Source organism: Montipora capricornis, chromosome 14 (genome assembly GCF_036669925.1).
Source record: "Montipora capricornis isolate CH-2021 chromosome 14, ASM3666992v2, whole genome shotgun sequence".
In the NCBI taxonomy this organism is placed as follows: Eukaryota; Metazoa; Cnidaria; class Anthozoa; order Scleractinia; family Acroporidae; genus Montipora; species Montipora capricornis.
In genome coordinates, this window is record NC_090896.1 from 29,323,954 (window position 1) to 29,338,953 (window position 15,000).

A 15,000-nucleotide genomic window follows, 5' to 3' on the forward strand; every position below is an offset into this window, starting at 1 on the left:
TTAGCCTGAGAACTGTTTGCCATATAATAATCCCCCGTAAGGCCCTCGCGCTCGGTTAGTAAGAGGTTATTCTACCTGTTAGTCACAGCTATCGAGGAGGAGCCAAAAAACAAAAAATAAGCTGCACTATAAGAATTTTCGAGTTTCCATGACAAACGGTAACTAATCAATCAGTCAATTTATTAAAGTCACAGCATAGGATTGAGGTTGCTCTCAGTGTCCGAGCCAGAGGCTCATGCATAAAACGCATGACAAAAACAGAAATATAAAATAAAAGTACATACATAAAAACAATAATATCAAAATTAAGACTAACTGACACAAACATACCTTCCCAAAAGTTTCTTGTACAAAACGGGTGGAAATCTCAGATCGATGATTGTAGAATTGTAGATGGCGAGTCCACAAATTACACCGATCAACAAAAACATTGGATTCTCTTCGAACGTCTAAAAGAATGAGCCACAAAAAGAATGCGAAAATCCTGAATGAGTTTAATCAACTGGTCTGCCACCCATCAGGTGTGAATCTTAAATTGTTATGTAAATTGTTATGTAGTATGTAAGATAAAAACTGTTAGGTTATCAGTAAGATATACCTGTTACCTGAATAAGTAAAAGTAATATTTTTCTCTCGCTATGGGCCTTAATGCCTGGCACAGACTACTCAGTAAGCCAGCAAAAAGGCAGAGTACTTTACATGCATGCTTGACGTTTCAAGGATTTTCAACAATACTAATCCAAACGTTCCCACTACCAGATGCACTATGAAACGTCTAGGGATGTGAGATGAACATCGAGATTACACATATATGAGCACTACAGACTTGCCAATTTGGCTTACCGCTTGACTTTATGGTGCTCTTTTTCCTTAATTCGATTCAATACTTGTTATCAGTAATAGATGTAACAAACATCTGTCAAACCTACAATCCTGGTCAAAAGTTGGGACACCTTTGTTTTTATGCCGGCACCAAAAGAGCGCTTCTAAGAAGTTTGTGCTTTACTTTTTCTAAAAATATATTACACAAACAACTTTGCTTGCCCCTCCATTCTCCACAGCAATGTTGAAACAAACTACAGCTTTTCTAAATGTTCTCCCGGATTGCCATCAACATTAGAAAGGGTGAGGGGGAGACTGTATGATAGATGGTCTTAACATATGTCCATTTTCAACCATTTTAGCTCAGGTGTTCCAAGATTTTTGTCCAGGCCTTGGTTGTTCAAACGGTGGATAACGATATCCACCGGATATAACACTATCCAGCGGATAAATACTAGCAAAACCAATTGAGTTATCGAGCGGATAGTGATTTATCCAGCGGATAGCGATATCCACCCTTCGAACATCTGGGGCCAGGATTGAAGTTTTGTAGGTCCGTTTGTACAATAAACCATTTTACCGATAAGACCATTTCTGTTTTTCAAATGGATATATTATGGGTTGCCCAAGGGGCAAATAGTCTCGTGTTGTGGGGATAAATTTGTCTTGGCAGCAACCAGATTAATTCAGTTTTATCGGTTTTCTTTGTCTCAGATTATTTATAACGTGAAACAAAGGGTGCAAATATCAAACTTGTTTCAAATGTCTTAACCAAAACCCTGTTTATACGGGAACCCACAACATGAATGATTGTTTCAATCAGCGATTAAAGGTTTCCTCCCCAATATGCCACTGCATGAGGGCCATGGTGGTCTCTCGATTTTAGGTTTGAAGCACAAGTTTCAACCTGGACAAACTAATGTAGCATGTTCTCTCTCTCAGCCATGATTGTTGCCAATAAGCTCTCAAGTGACCCAAACAATGGCGCGTAGTCAAAAGCTACGGGATTGGGGCGAGCGAGGGAAGCTTGCCTTGAAATCACGGATCTTACTTGCTTAAGACATTTTCATATCCTAATCCTACAAACACCTGAAAGGCGGTTCTATGTCTGCTTACCAGGTCGTTAAACCAAATAGTGTGTGATTCCTCAACGTACGTAAACATGCCATATTTGGGATCCAAAATTTCCGTCAAAAGTAACAGGAAGAATTCCTAAGAGATAAAAAGACGTCACTAGGATCAACGAAGCCACGTTTCAATTAAGATTAGATTTTAAAATGATCCATCATCCTTTCTAGACCGGAGCCTCCTGGTTACATAAACTACGAAATTAAAATATTGTTTTAATTGGATGTTTAACAAACAACGGTAATCAGGAAGCGGGGAAAATGAAATTGAAGGGAAAACATTGAAGCATGTATCCCAAATTGTTGTCAGGACAAGTATATATAAGGATAGACATTTTTTTACCTTCCTAACGCCACCGGCATCGACTCCCTCCTCACCCAGGAACACAACCTGCAAAAAACATGTACAATGGACTATTTTCACTGAGAATCATTAAAAAGGTTTACTACGAGAACTAGTTTAAAACGAGTTCAAATCACTGCACCATCGTAAATTAAGTATAACAATTTGACTTGTCAAGGCCAATCAAATTCCATACAAATGTCCCTAATCCGGAACTGCTTTTTCAAAATCTCAACCATGTTATTACTTTCTTGGAGTTTTTAAACAAACCAGCCAGGTTCAACCACATGGTTTAAATCAAACTAAACTACATGAATGTCGTGCTCTTGACTTCCATTTTGTAAATTGAATGACACTGAAACGTTTTGCTCTGCTCTCCATTTTTAAATGGAGAGCAGAGCAATCTCATTTAATTCTCCATTTTTAAATTCCATTTTTAAATGGAGAACAGAGCAGTTTCCTCCATTACCCTACATTTTAAAATTCGTCACCTGTTTTAGACATTTAACAATGTCTAAAACAGGTGAGGAATTTCCATTGCTTTTCATTTCCGCGGTCTGTGATTGGCCAAAAATTACTTTCAATTTTTTGTCGACCAATCACAAGCAAATCCAAAGCCAACTAGGCATTGCCTTGGTATGAAAAGGAGAGTTCCCATCCCATCTGACGTCATTGTTTACATTTCGTTTCATTAACATACGAAAATTAGACGATAGCCATGTGCTAATGAAACAAATAATGTCAACAACATGGACGAATTTAGTAGATATGCTCTAGTAGATAAGGCATTTTACCTTGAGCGGCTTTTTCAAGTCGTAGGGACCACATTTCATGATCTGAGTGAGTGTGTGCTCTACAATACTCTCCCTCTTGACAACAATCATCAGGATGGGATTAACAGGGTCAATTGGCATCGGAGAGATCATCGATTGTAGATTGCGGCGGTTCACCTCTTCAACAGCCGACTGAAAAAGAAAGAAAATAAATAATAAAATATATATAACCAGGACATTCCTTCCGCAGCTGTTGTTATAAGTAGTAGGCCTACGACCTTCCTTCTGAAAACATTTATCACTATTTCTGCCGATTGGTATTAGCAATTTCAATCAAAGAAACTCGTAGTTCCAGCCAGCATTTGATTAACTGATATGCATCTGTGTGTATCGGCCAGAATATCAGAATTTCAGTCGGAGAGTGGATCGTTCAAGTTCCGCCCGTTTTCATCGAGGCTCCAAGTTCATGGAAACAAATATAAAAACAAACATTTATGTCTGTATTGTTTAACGCAGTACGCTTATTGTTTTGATTGGTTCTCACCTTAGTCTCCTACGTAGCCGTTCTTTGTGTGGTCACGCAATGCCCCCCCCCCCCCCCACACACAAACAGTGCGTTGCGTGACCACACAAAGAACGGCTGCCTAGGAGACTATTCTCACCTATGATCTATTAGAGGACAGACACATAGCTGACGTCATCACCAAAAACTTTTCATTCTTTATTATCGCCTCGTGTGCCACTATTTTGTTCTTGACACATCTTGACTTTATATGTGATCTACTACGGCACAGACGCACATGGAATCTATTTGTTAATTTGAACAGTTCCAACTCACCTGCATCTGCATAATAGCATCAGTTTGCAGCAGACTTGTCTTTGCTTCCGCGTCAAACACGAACGGGTAGCGACAGAAAGAAAACGTTTGCTACAAAACACAAACAAACATTACCTCACCTCGTGACGATCTTTGCTGGACAAATGCGGGCAAATGAAACAACAGCTTTAGTTACATTAACTTTCACGTTTTTCACAAATAAAACTATTTAAAAAACCTAACAATGCTCTCAGAGGTCTGAGGTGCATGGTGCTTCTTTTCTGATGTTTAATATTACGCCGTCTTTTGGAAAATTATCGACCAAGGAAAAGACTTGTTGACGAGAGTGCAGGCATCCTGAATTCCAACATTTTGAGAAAGATATTTTAGTGTAACAAGTGCTCACCATCCAAACACCAACTGTTCAAAACAAACCAGAAGACAACTTGAGCCGACAATCCTGCAAACGTACAGAGGCCTCCACTCTAGACCATTTCCAAACAAGCCAAAGGCCAAAACCACACAACACGTGTTCTCTTCAGTTCCCCCAATTTTGATGATAGCTATAAGGTAATGAAGTTTGCCAACCAATAAATCACCATTCGTCCAAAAACAACCAACAAACACACGACCACAACGCAAGCATTACTTGGCCAATCAGACCACCAATAACCATCAAGCCTGCCAATCACACCTTGTAGTAAATAGGCTTTTTTTCAAGCCCGATTTGGAATTTTTAATCTAAGTTAGGACTTAACTGCCATTTTTTTTTGCTGCCACGATTCTTGCAAATGTAATCTATATGAGATGGCCAGCCTAGTGAACTGTCAACCACTACCCCCAAAAATTTGTACGATGAAACTTCTTTTAGCTTAGTTATATCTAAGTAAATATCCACTTCACACTCCTTCTTTAATGCGTGTTTAGATCCAACCTTCATAGTTTCTGATTTGTCACGATGGGCCACTATTTCATCATCGTTAACCAGGCATATATTTCCACGAGATCGGAATTTAGATGTTGTGCAGCAATTTCTGAATCAGGATGTGGTGTCATTCGCAAACAGGGTGATGGACCCTTAATTACCAGCTTTTACAATATCATCATAATGGATGGAGAATAACGTTAGGCCCTGCGGGACGCCGTAATCAATTGAAAGAATCTCTGATTTACACCCATTTAACACGACACATTGCTTTCGAAGGGATAAGTAGCTTTCCAACCACAAAACACTCCGACCAGAAGCAAATAAATGGCAACACCAATAAAAGTGATCATGTTACGACACACATCTAAATATTTCTCTGACTGTACTGACAGATATGTTAGATGTGAACTCCGGTGAATGAAACGAAGAGATTTACTTTTCGGCGGTACCGGTAACTCGGGGATAAAACAAGGTCGCATTCAATTTCGTTCGAAGGCTACGTAACTCATTGCACAACTGTGGTACCAATGATTTTAAACAAAGACCGATCTGGAGCAATCCTTATTTATCGCTTGACTTTTAAAGTGTTACTTATCGTCACTTTCGAGAAGAGAAGGTTAACCAACTCTGCAGAACAAAAGCCTATCAAGCAGGGTGCAGAGATGATAACGAAAACTGCGCAAAGCCCGAAATCAAGTTAGTGCATTTAAAAAACGTGCTTTGTTTTGAAAATGAAAGGCCTACCACGTTGTAAAGGTGGCGCCGTAAATCTTGGAGGTTTGTCACAATCTAAACAGAAGGAGAAGGAGCACGTGAAACAAGCTTTGCAAGCGCAAAACCATTAACAAGAAGGTGGTATCCCTGGGAAATCATAGAGGGACTCGGGGGTATTAGCAAGAAGACGAATTCACATTGCAAATTAGCATACATATATTTGTGACAAAGAAGATGTAGAAGACGGGACCGTCATTTCTATGTTGTCACTCGCATTTGTTAATTCTCAGAGGCATCGATTCTTTCTTTAAGTGATGAGAATAAGGACCTCTGGCCGGTTCTGTTTGCACAACCTGAGAAATTTGTAACAACAGTTTTTGCCAACGGTTTCAAAAGGGAAACCCAACTACACTACCACTGTGCGTATTTTAAAAGCGAACTTACCAAGGTAGTTATCCTTAGTCTAGTCTAAGAGGATCCTGACCTCTAGTAAGGGATAAAAATGGGTCATTCGAGCCACGTGACGATCTAGTCACCAGGCCTCGGTTTTTCACAACGTGGAAAGCGCCATCCACAATATCAAATCACCGTACAGCAGATTAGCACTATTGAGTTAGATACTGTATAGTGATTCATCCAACGAATGGTGCCTTCCATTTTTGTAACAGCTGAAGCCCGGTCTTTAGAGTGGCGCCTTTTATGATAAAGCTGTTTATGGCATTTACTTAGCACCTTGTCTTGGTATAAATCTTCAAATGCCCATGACAAAATTAAACTTAGTCATGAGTCAGAACACATCACTTATGACTTCATCCCATACTACACGCAAACAGTGTGTGGCCAACTTTTAACATTTTTCATGGTATTTGGACAGGTGTTGGTAGCTAAATATTTCACAGTTGTTGGGTAACAAGCAAAGAGAGTCCATACCTGATTTTGAATCCAGTTAAAGTAATCAGCCCTGATGTCGATGGTTTCTTGAATCTCAGGAATATAAAACTGATTAAACGGTACAATGTCACCCGAATCAGTATTCACCTAAAAATACAAATAAATTTTTTTCATCAATTACGGATAGATTTATGCTTTAGCCGGCAAACCTTGACTTCTGTCGCCCGAAAAAAAACGTCAGCACCTTACTTCTTGATTGCATTTCTACCGCGATATTCCGCTCCATAGTTTCTTGTCAGCGTCGCATGAACATAGAGAAACTGAATGGCTTAAACTGTGACATCAATAACCATACGAGTTTTTCTTAAACTCCTGTCCAATAATGAAAGACTACTTTGCACAAATAAATGATTTTCTGCAAAGTAGGTAATAATCTTGACTATGATACTATATTATCCCTGAGTGATATGCAGTCTCTTGAACATAGACGCTATTACAGTTCTCTTGTTTTATTATACAAATGCATGCACTCTAACGGTCCACAATATATCAAGAACTTTTTTCACTTTCGTTATACTAAATATAATTTAAGAGGTAGGGGCATTAATCTGGAACAATCTGGCTACAATAACAAATTCTTTCATAACTCGTTTACCTATATAGTTAGTCGCCTATGGAATAAACTGCCTGCACATACTAAAACCTCAAGTAAGTTTAGTGATTTCACTCGTAACCTGAAGGCTTTTGACTTCAGCAAATTAGGGCCCAGCTGTCATTGTAACTCTTGTATATAGTTTCATTTCTATTTGTTTTCTAATTGTACAGGTAATTCTTACCCTGTCCTAGTATCGTACGTAATTTTTATATTTCAATTTGATTCTATTTCCACACTTACTGTTCTATTCTTGATATATTTTTAATATATTTCATATAGTTTTACTCATAGATAGTTTTGTAGTCTTGTTTTGTAGTTTTGTAAACATGAGCCTCTGGCTCGGGCAACTGGGCAACCATGCCTCACGTATGACAATAAACTTGATTGATTGATTGATTGGTTGAATTTGCTTGGGACACAAGCGAAGTCAACGAGATTACATCTGGCTAACTGTGCTGAGGAGCTTGAAAACTTCGATTTGCTTACTTCCCAAACAAACACCTTGCACTTATGCTGGTGGCATCTGTCGTCTGGCTTATAAGATCTTATGTTAGGCGGGGCGGTGGCTCTAAGGAGTTTTCTAGTCGAGTGGACCGATTCTGACATAAGTACTGAAACAATGGAAATGGTTCCCTCTGGAATGTGCTCTTATTGGTACAGGATTTTAAGGAGCCAAAACCATCACTGTGATGTCGATTTTTTTCGACAGGTGAAGCCGTGAGTAACCAACTGCTAGAAATACTTTTATGGACAGTCTCACGTTTAAAGCCCCCTGCTACGCCAGCTACAACGAGTTGCAAAATTGTTGAGACACTTCCGTTAAAAACAGCTTTTCTAGCTACTAATACCCGCCGTATCTACAATTCCAACCTTTCCCACTTCCCCCCTCCCTCCGCCATTTCAATGTTGACTGTTGACGTTTGCAGCAATTTTTTTGCATTGCTAGCAACAATGATAAGGAGGGGGGGGGGGGAAGGGAGGTTGCAGTGTGGAAGATAACAGGTAAATTAATGACGCCCCAAGAAGGTGAAGAGTCTCCACTAATTTTGTCACTTGTTGCAGCTTTGTCCATTTTTAATGCATTGAGTTCGGATTCAGTGCTAGTTGAGTTTAAGCAGTAACCACTACAACAGCAACCTGGGGCTTTCGTAAAATGAAAGCCAACCCACCCGATGATTTTGTTCATTGCTAGTTGCATAACAGAAGTTGGAAACAATAGTCTCTGTTAAAACAAAAACCGACATCATGAAAACATAAAAACGTACCACATGAAGCTGTTGCAGGACCCCTAAACAACTTCCAAGTGCACTTTGTCGTCTGACAGCCTAAAAGCAAAACAATCAAAAGAGAACTATGAAGAAGTCGTTTATACATTGCTTATAAAATGGGAGTTCTGTTGCTGATCTTGTTACTGGGTTGCCGTATGGCAATCCCAGTCGGAAAATGGTAGATTTTTCCGTTTTATTTTTTTAATTTTTTTCCGTGTCGGTAAAATTCTTGCCTGCCACTCCCCTGCTAGGTGGTGTCTTTGTGCATAGAGCCTTCTGCGCGTATTTTCTTAGGATAGAGAGGGTAGTGGGAAATGCGTAGATTTCTCTGGTGGACACAGTACAACGATTAACTTAACCGGCAATGGCGTCGAAAGTCATGTAACGCGAATGGCGTTTCAGTGGATCTTTGAACAAAATGAAGCTCAATAATGGCAAGTCAATTGGATACTAAACAAGACAGGCGGTGGAATCTTAAAAGCGACGAGTAATGGACTTCGGCAACAATCTGTCCCCCGTCGAGCCGTCTTTTACCAAGTGTGCTGTTATGTAGAACACTGAAGATTCGTAGGGCAGCGATAATAGTGAATTCAAAGACTAGACCAGGTGGATTGGATAGAATTTCAAGCGTTAAAATCGCTGAAAAGGTAAGATTATTTTTGTAGCGATGCAATTGCGTGTCTTCACAACATGTTCCTTTGATCTCACATAATTGTGTTTTCCCTCAAAATATTCACTTGTTTTCGCTTTCGCTCGAACATATTTACCTTTATTACATGTCCAGTGAATAGTTTTATCCTCTGGGATGAATTTTCCGTCGAAAAATCGGTTATTTGGGTGGTTTTTGGCAAACAGAGGTTAATTATTCGTAATGCGATCGCTTCCGTTGCCGTTAGCAACGGGTCGCAAATTTGACACTTTTATCACATTACGCAATCCGATTATTCCTGAAAATCTAAAAATATTCGTGCCTCATCAGCTTTCGGTCGAATTTATGTCCAAGAAAGCAGATAAATTGCAGAAAATTTTAGTTTTGCATCCAAACATTCGTAATCAACGCTAAAATGACCAAATTTTGCCTGGAAAACATATTTTACTGTTATTTTTCTTAAATTTTTTCGTTCAACTTTCGCTTTTATAAAATGTTTCAGTTGTCTGTAAATAAGTTATATGCTGTTGGAAAGCTTATTTTCTTAGCTTTAAAATGATGTATTTTTCCCCCCTAACTTTAAATATTTTTTGAGAAAAAAAAACATTTTTTGGCGATGGCTGATTTACCGCGGTTTTCTCGCGGTTGGGAAAGTAGGAAAAAGAGTTTAATTAATAGGCCGGTAGCCAGGTTTTTAACCTCAGAAAAGGATCTGTTTCTTCGTACGAACGTGTGAGGACCTGTGAGCCAAAGGACTTCTCTGCGGGTATGACTTCTGGGTGACCTCTTAATAACTTCTTACTAATCGAGCGCGAGGGCCGTACTGGGGAATATTGGCCAATGCAAGGTCGTGGCAGTACGGACCGAGCGCAGAGAGGTCCGTACAAAAACGACCGAGGGCCAATATTTCCCAGTACGGCTCGAGCTAGCTCGGTTAGTAAGTAGTTTATTATATGGTTTTTTAATTACCTTTTGCTTTGTTTTTGCAAGCCCGTAATCGGCCCGTGGGCATTACAGGAGAATGATGCCCTACCATTCAGTCACAATTAGCCAATCAGAGCGCGCGTTATATCGGCTACAAATACAATCCATATAATAAATGGTCTTAATGACCCCCCAACTTGGAAAAAAATTGCCTGGAACGCTGCACGTACCACAGGCAACCCAGTGTACCCTCACGGAGGGTCTAGTTAGGGAATAATAACTGAATTCGTGTTTGATTTTTATCTAAGAATAATGCGTTATCATTGGCAGGCTAGACCAGGTCACTTTCAAATATCTGAAGGGTCCTCAACTATGTAAACAGCTGCGAATGCCTCACTTTGCGCTAAGTAAAAATAAAGATTGTTTCCAAAACTCTTCAACCTTTCACGATATCTGGAACAAATCATGAAACAGCTGTATTTAGTTGCAAAGAGCGAGGAAATGTCTCTTCGCATACATTTTCAACACACATAGCAGACCCCTCAATAGTCTTCCACTGAGAAATGGTTTGGTAACACAGGCTGACTGCGACGATTATCAATCCCGTCGGAACGAAGAAAAGTCGAAGTATATTTCAACGTACAACTTTGCGGCATTACTTCCGAAAGTGAAACGTCGAAAAATCGATATTGATCATTGCCTTATCGGTTTGACTTCAACTCAGAGTGAGTGACAAATTGGCATATCTTGAGAAAATCGATATTTGTCGTTGTCTTATCGATTAGTTTACATCTGAGTGAGTGACAAATTTGCATATTCTGACCCCTAACGATAGTCGTTTATACGCTGCGCGTATCCACGACTAATTCCCGTTCCGTCCGTATTTGCTCTGTTCTAAACAAGTCAAACCGGGACTCTACAGTGTAATACCGTCTCATATTTTGCGCGTTCTCTTGACCAATTATGGTACCGTAAAATGGCGTAATAGTGGAATGATATTATTATTTTATTGCACACATATACTTCATTTTGCCCACTGTAAGCTCTCCTACAGTTTGAACACCTTGGTCCTCAAATCGGATGCTTTAACAAAGTTAATGATATACACTTGTGAAGCTCTAGCTTACCTCATCTCTGACCTTTGGTGGTGGGAAATGCAACAAGTATTTTACACAGTCTTGAAACATCTGAGACCAGACAAAAGAATTCAAAGAGAAAATTGGCATAAGCAACTGTAAGGAAAACCTAATTTGCTGATTCTTAGTAATCATATAATAATCCTTTAATATTTGCCATGCAGTTCTCGATATGGATTATGAAGGAGTCTGCCGCTGGTAGAGAAGAGAAAGGCTGGATCAATTGTTTCACTAACGGACAAAACTGATGACATTACGTAGTGATTCACCTCCTACAGAGGCATAGCCACAAAAAATGCAGAATGTACCAAACTACTGGTGAAGACTTTCAAAGCCTTGCTTTCAAAACAACATACTGGTAGTCTGTTCACGAAGTGACATCATGTGAATGTGTGATGAAGTAGGAAAAAACACGCATTGCAAACCTTAATTGTATTGGAAAAATATGTGGAAGGTAATGTGGACCACCATCGTCCTGAAGGAAAAAGAAAACACTGTCACATTGATGCAAGGAGACTAGATACGAAATCAAAGGACTTTCAGTATGATTGATTATTACTAAAACAACCTTGGATTTAAACAAGCCCATTTAGAACGGTTTTCGATTGAGTGTCGAAAGTAATTAGCGAATTACTTTGGTTTTGCATTACTTCACTCAGTGATTGGTTCAAAGTTCTCGCGCCAGTTTTTCAACCAATCAGAAGTGAAACCAAAAACCAATCGTGACTCGCGCGTGCACATTTTCCCGCGCTTCGTGTCGGCTACGTGTAATTACTTCGAGTTTTGATTGGTTTACTGGATTGTCTCCGTCCTTTTTGATTTTGGTTTTACGACACTCATTTGAAAACCGCTCTATTTGCTGATAGTGATAGCCTGTGTATCATGCATTCCCAAGCAGGGAGGGAGGAAAAAAAAGCAAACGCGATACACAAACCTGCCCTCGTAAACTCAAGCTACATTTACCTTAAAGTTTGCCTATATTAAATTTTAGACTTATCGTACAATCAAACTCACTCAAGACTTTGCCAGCTTCAGCTGATAGCCTCAATATGACTTCACTAAATGGAATGACAATGGTGTCATAATGCTCTTCTTTCTTATACACTGAGCATTCTGGAAGCAGTAAGTAGACCCGCAATGCCTCGATATCTGGAGGAGGTTGCTGAAGAGAGTGAATAACGCCTTTCTTTATGGCATCAAACAACTGAAACAAATGCCACAAAAAACAAATTGAGCACATACAGTACAGTGCTTTAGACCTAAGTTTCCTTCAAAGATAATCTGAATTTCCCCACCCTGGGCTTGTCAGTCAACTTTGCTGCTGAAGTGAAATCTACATTGTAAAGTTCTGTGATTTAAGAACCAAAGTAGACTTACATGCACCCTGCCAGCAGAGCCATCCTTAACTCGACAAGAAAGAAAGGATTAGAGCAGAAATCATGTTAAGTCTTTATTGCGTATGTGCAAGCTGTTGCTTGGAGACAGTTTCAAACCCAGGCCAAGTATCGATCACACTCCTAGACGCCATATTGATTTTCGTACTGAAGGCTCGATTTTGACCTTTGCCTTGTCAAAAATATGATGTGCGCACTGCCTGAACCAGTTTGACCGGAGTGACTAGCCCACAAACTTGGGTTGTAGCGACTTAAAAGACTTGACACGATTTCTGCAGAGCTTCTCTTGCTCAACCTCCGGTGAGTTTTAGAGAGGCTCCGCTCGCAGGGTGACTTACATGTACACCTGCAGTCTTAAAATGAACTGAGGAATTCAGACGGAATTTAGAAAATCTGTCAGTGTGATTTACCGTAGTAGAAAATGCCCTATGAGCAATTTTATTGAGTACTTCAAATGACTTGCGAGCAGACGCCAAATTAATGCCATGGATCCAAGAGCTTGTCTGTTCATGATTTCGGCTGCAAGATCAACACAAAATAATAATTTGAAACCAAAAAACACATCAAATGACAAAATGTAAGGTAGTCTTGAAGCTTCCCTGCTAGCAACAAGGCTCCTTGATTTGGTGACTAGTCTTCGGATGTTAAAACCAAACATTTTCGGCTGTTTGCCATCATCAGGGTCAAAAATGACCTTCCGCACGCATCCGGTCATTTCTAAGCCTGATGATGGCAAACAGCCGAAAACGTTTGGTTTTAACATTCTAATTTCACAAAAATTACCTTGTAAATAGCATATATTTTATCTTCGAACATAGTTTTGGAAGATCTTACTGTATATTTGTTTTTAAATTTGACAGTAGTTTTGCATTTTTATAACAGAGAGGCCAAAATTACTAAGTGTTGATTGGCTGAGACAGAGGGCATTTTTCACTAGTTTAGGTAACTTCCCGGGCAAAATTACTTTCAATTCACTATTTTCATGTTATAGCAGGGCAGGTTTCATTACTTCCGCGATGTTGTACAAAAATAAAATTTCATTCTACTGATTCATGCATTTTACATGTACATTTCATTGACGCTTACTGAACACTGAACTGGCTTCCTTCAAAAATATGCAGCTACATGCGTTTTTGACCTTCCTCATACAACAAAATTTTGCCCATTATATAATAAAAAAAGTCATCACATGGGGCCAAATAAAATTAAGGAATATTATCATATGGCCCGTACGGCCCCGCGCGCGCTTTCATTGCAAAACTATTGGGAAGATGCCCGTATGAGCGCCGTACGCGTTAGCGCGAGCAGGGCCGCAAAAAGCCGTAGGGCCCTACTAGGAACACGTACTGCTCCGTGTGATGCAATTTTAGGGGATTTCGTCGCTTTTAAACATCCAAGTAATTCACAGCCAGAAAAGCAAATGCAAACAACATATTAAATAACTTTTCTGTGCAGATTTTTGTTTTTTATTTTGTCCTAACTTCTTCTTCTGAATTCTCGTAAATAGCGTAAAGAGTCCATATGATAAAATGCTTATTGACTGAGTGGGAGGGCCGGACGCTGCGCTCGGTCCGTACGCCATGACCGAGAGCCAAATATTTTCCTGTCCGGTCCGACATAAACTTTCTGAATTAAAGCATCTTAGCGGACCGGAATCCTAAATCCTTGAATCTGATTGGCTAATCGCGCGCTCGTAACCTGTTCGGCTTTTTACGATACGGATCACGGTCCGAAATCTGTTCCGTGCTGAAACTGTCGTGGCTAATTGAAAATGTTTTTACTAACCGTCTCAAAGAGAAGGAAAAACACCAGCAATGGAATGAAAGGCCTGGTTATTCTTCAAAAAGGCGAGCATTCACATGATTTTGCTGACAACACTTTGCTGGTTTGCTGTTTTCGAGTTGGTGGTTTTCTTGCACTGTTGACACGCCGTTGAACTTAAAACAACTTACAATGCAGAGCAGTTTTTTTAAAATCGATTTTGCGGTTCACATCCGTTATTTTCTTTGGAGTTTTATTTGCTAATCTCGTTTTATATTGCTTCATTTAAGAACACACGGATTCCTAGCTAAAATAGGCAAACAAGCACGTCGCAACGCTGTGGTTTTTTGCGTTCTTGTTTTTCGTGAACTGTTGACATGCAGCTGTTTAACTAAAACGATTAACTGCAGAGAGCTCAAATAATAAGATATGAGGACAGAGACAGATGTTTGAGTATTTTTCACTAAAATTTTTCCTCCTGTTTTAAGAACTTTCGTTTCATTTTCAACAAGACTAAGAATTTTAATATGTAGGAAATTATTCGCCTGTTTGTACGAATTTTTCAAACATCATTGTTTAGCTAGTTTCTCTGTGCTTGCTATGAAATATAACAATTTGTCTTTTTATATTTATTGCACCAAGAGATATTTGAAGTTCTGTTTTACCGTTAATCTATCATTTTCCTCTGACCTTATCGAACGGAGCGCTTTTTCCGGTTATAAGGTTATTTCAACTGTGACAGTGAAGAATTTCTACAGCGCGTAGAATTTTTGCAAACCAGTTTGCCTTGGTTCATTT

At 39.5% G+C, this 15,000-nt stretch overlaps 1 protein-coding gene across 2 annotated transcripts in view; it reads right to left on the minus strand.

Annotated features, from left to right (window-relative positions):
• The window catches only part of LOC138032647 (probable E3 ubiquitin-protein ligase HERC4), a 52,441-nt gene that overhangs the window by 21,959 nt on the left and 15,482 nt on the right, over positions 1-15,000 (minus strand). Inside the window, exons 12-23 of one of the 2 annotated variants that reach the window (XM_068880354.1) lie at positions 12,852-12,960; positions 12,062-12,251; positions 11,473-11,522; positions 11,039-11,098; positions 8,336-8,395; positions 6,455-6,562; positions 5,555-5,599; positions 3,904-3,993; positions 3,087-3,257; positions 2,293-2,340; positions 1,939-2,034; positions 331-449 (exon numbers count right to left, since the gene is read on the minus strand). In XM_068880354.1, the coding sequence (XP_068736455.1) occupies positions 331-449; positions 1,939-2,034; positions 2,293-2,340; positions 3,087-3,257; positions 3,904-3,993; positions 5,555-5,599; positions 6,455-6,562; positions 8,336-8,395; positions 11,039-11,098; positions 11,473-11,522; positions 12,062-12,251; positions 12,852-12,960 (1,146 nt within the window). The remainder of the gene's footprint in view (positions 1-330; positions 450-1,938; positions 2,035-2,292; positions 2,341-3,086; positions 3,258-3,903; positions 3,994-5,554; positions 5,600-6,454; positions 6,563-8,335; positions 8,396-11,038; positions 11,099-11,472; positions 11,523-12,061; positions 12,252-12,851; positions 12,961-15,000) is intronic. The other variant, XM_068880355.1, reaches the window with a different exon arrangement.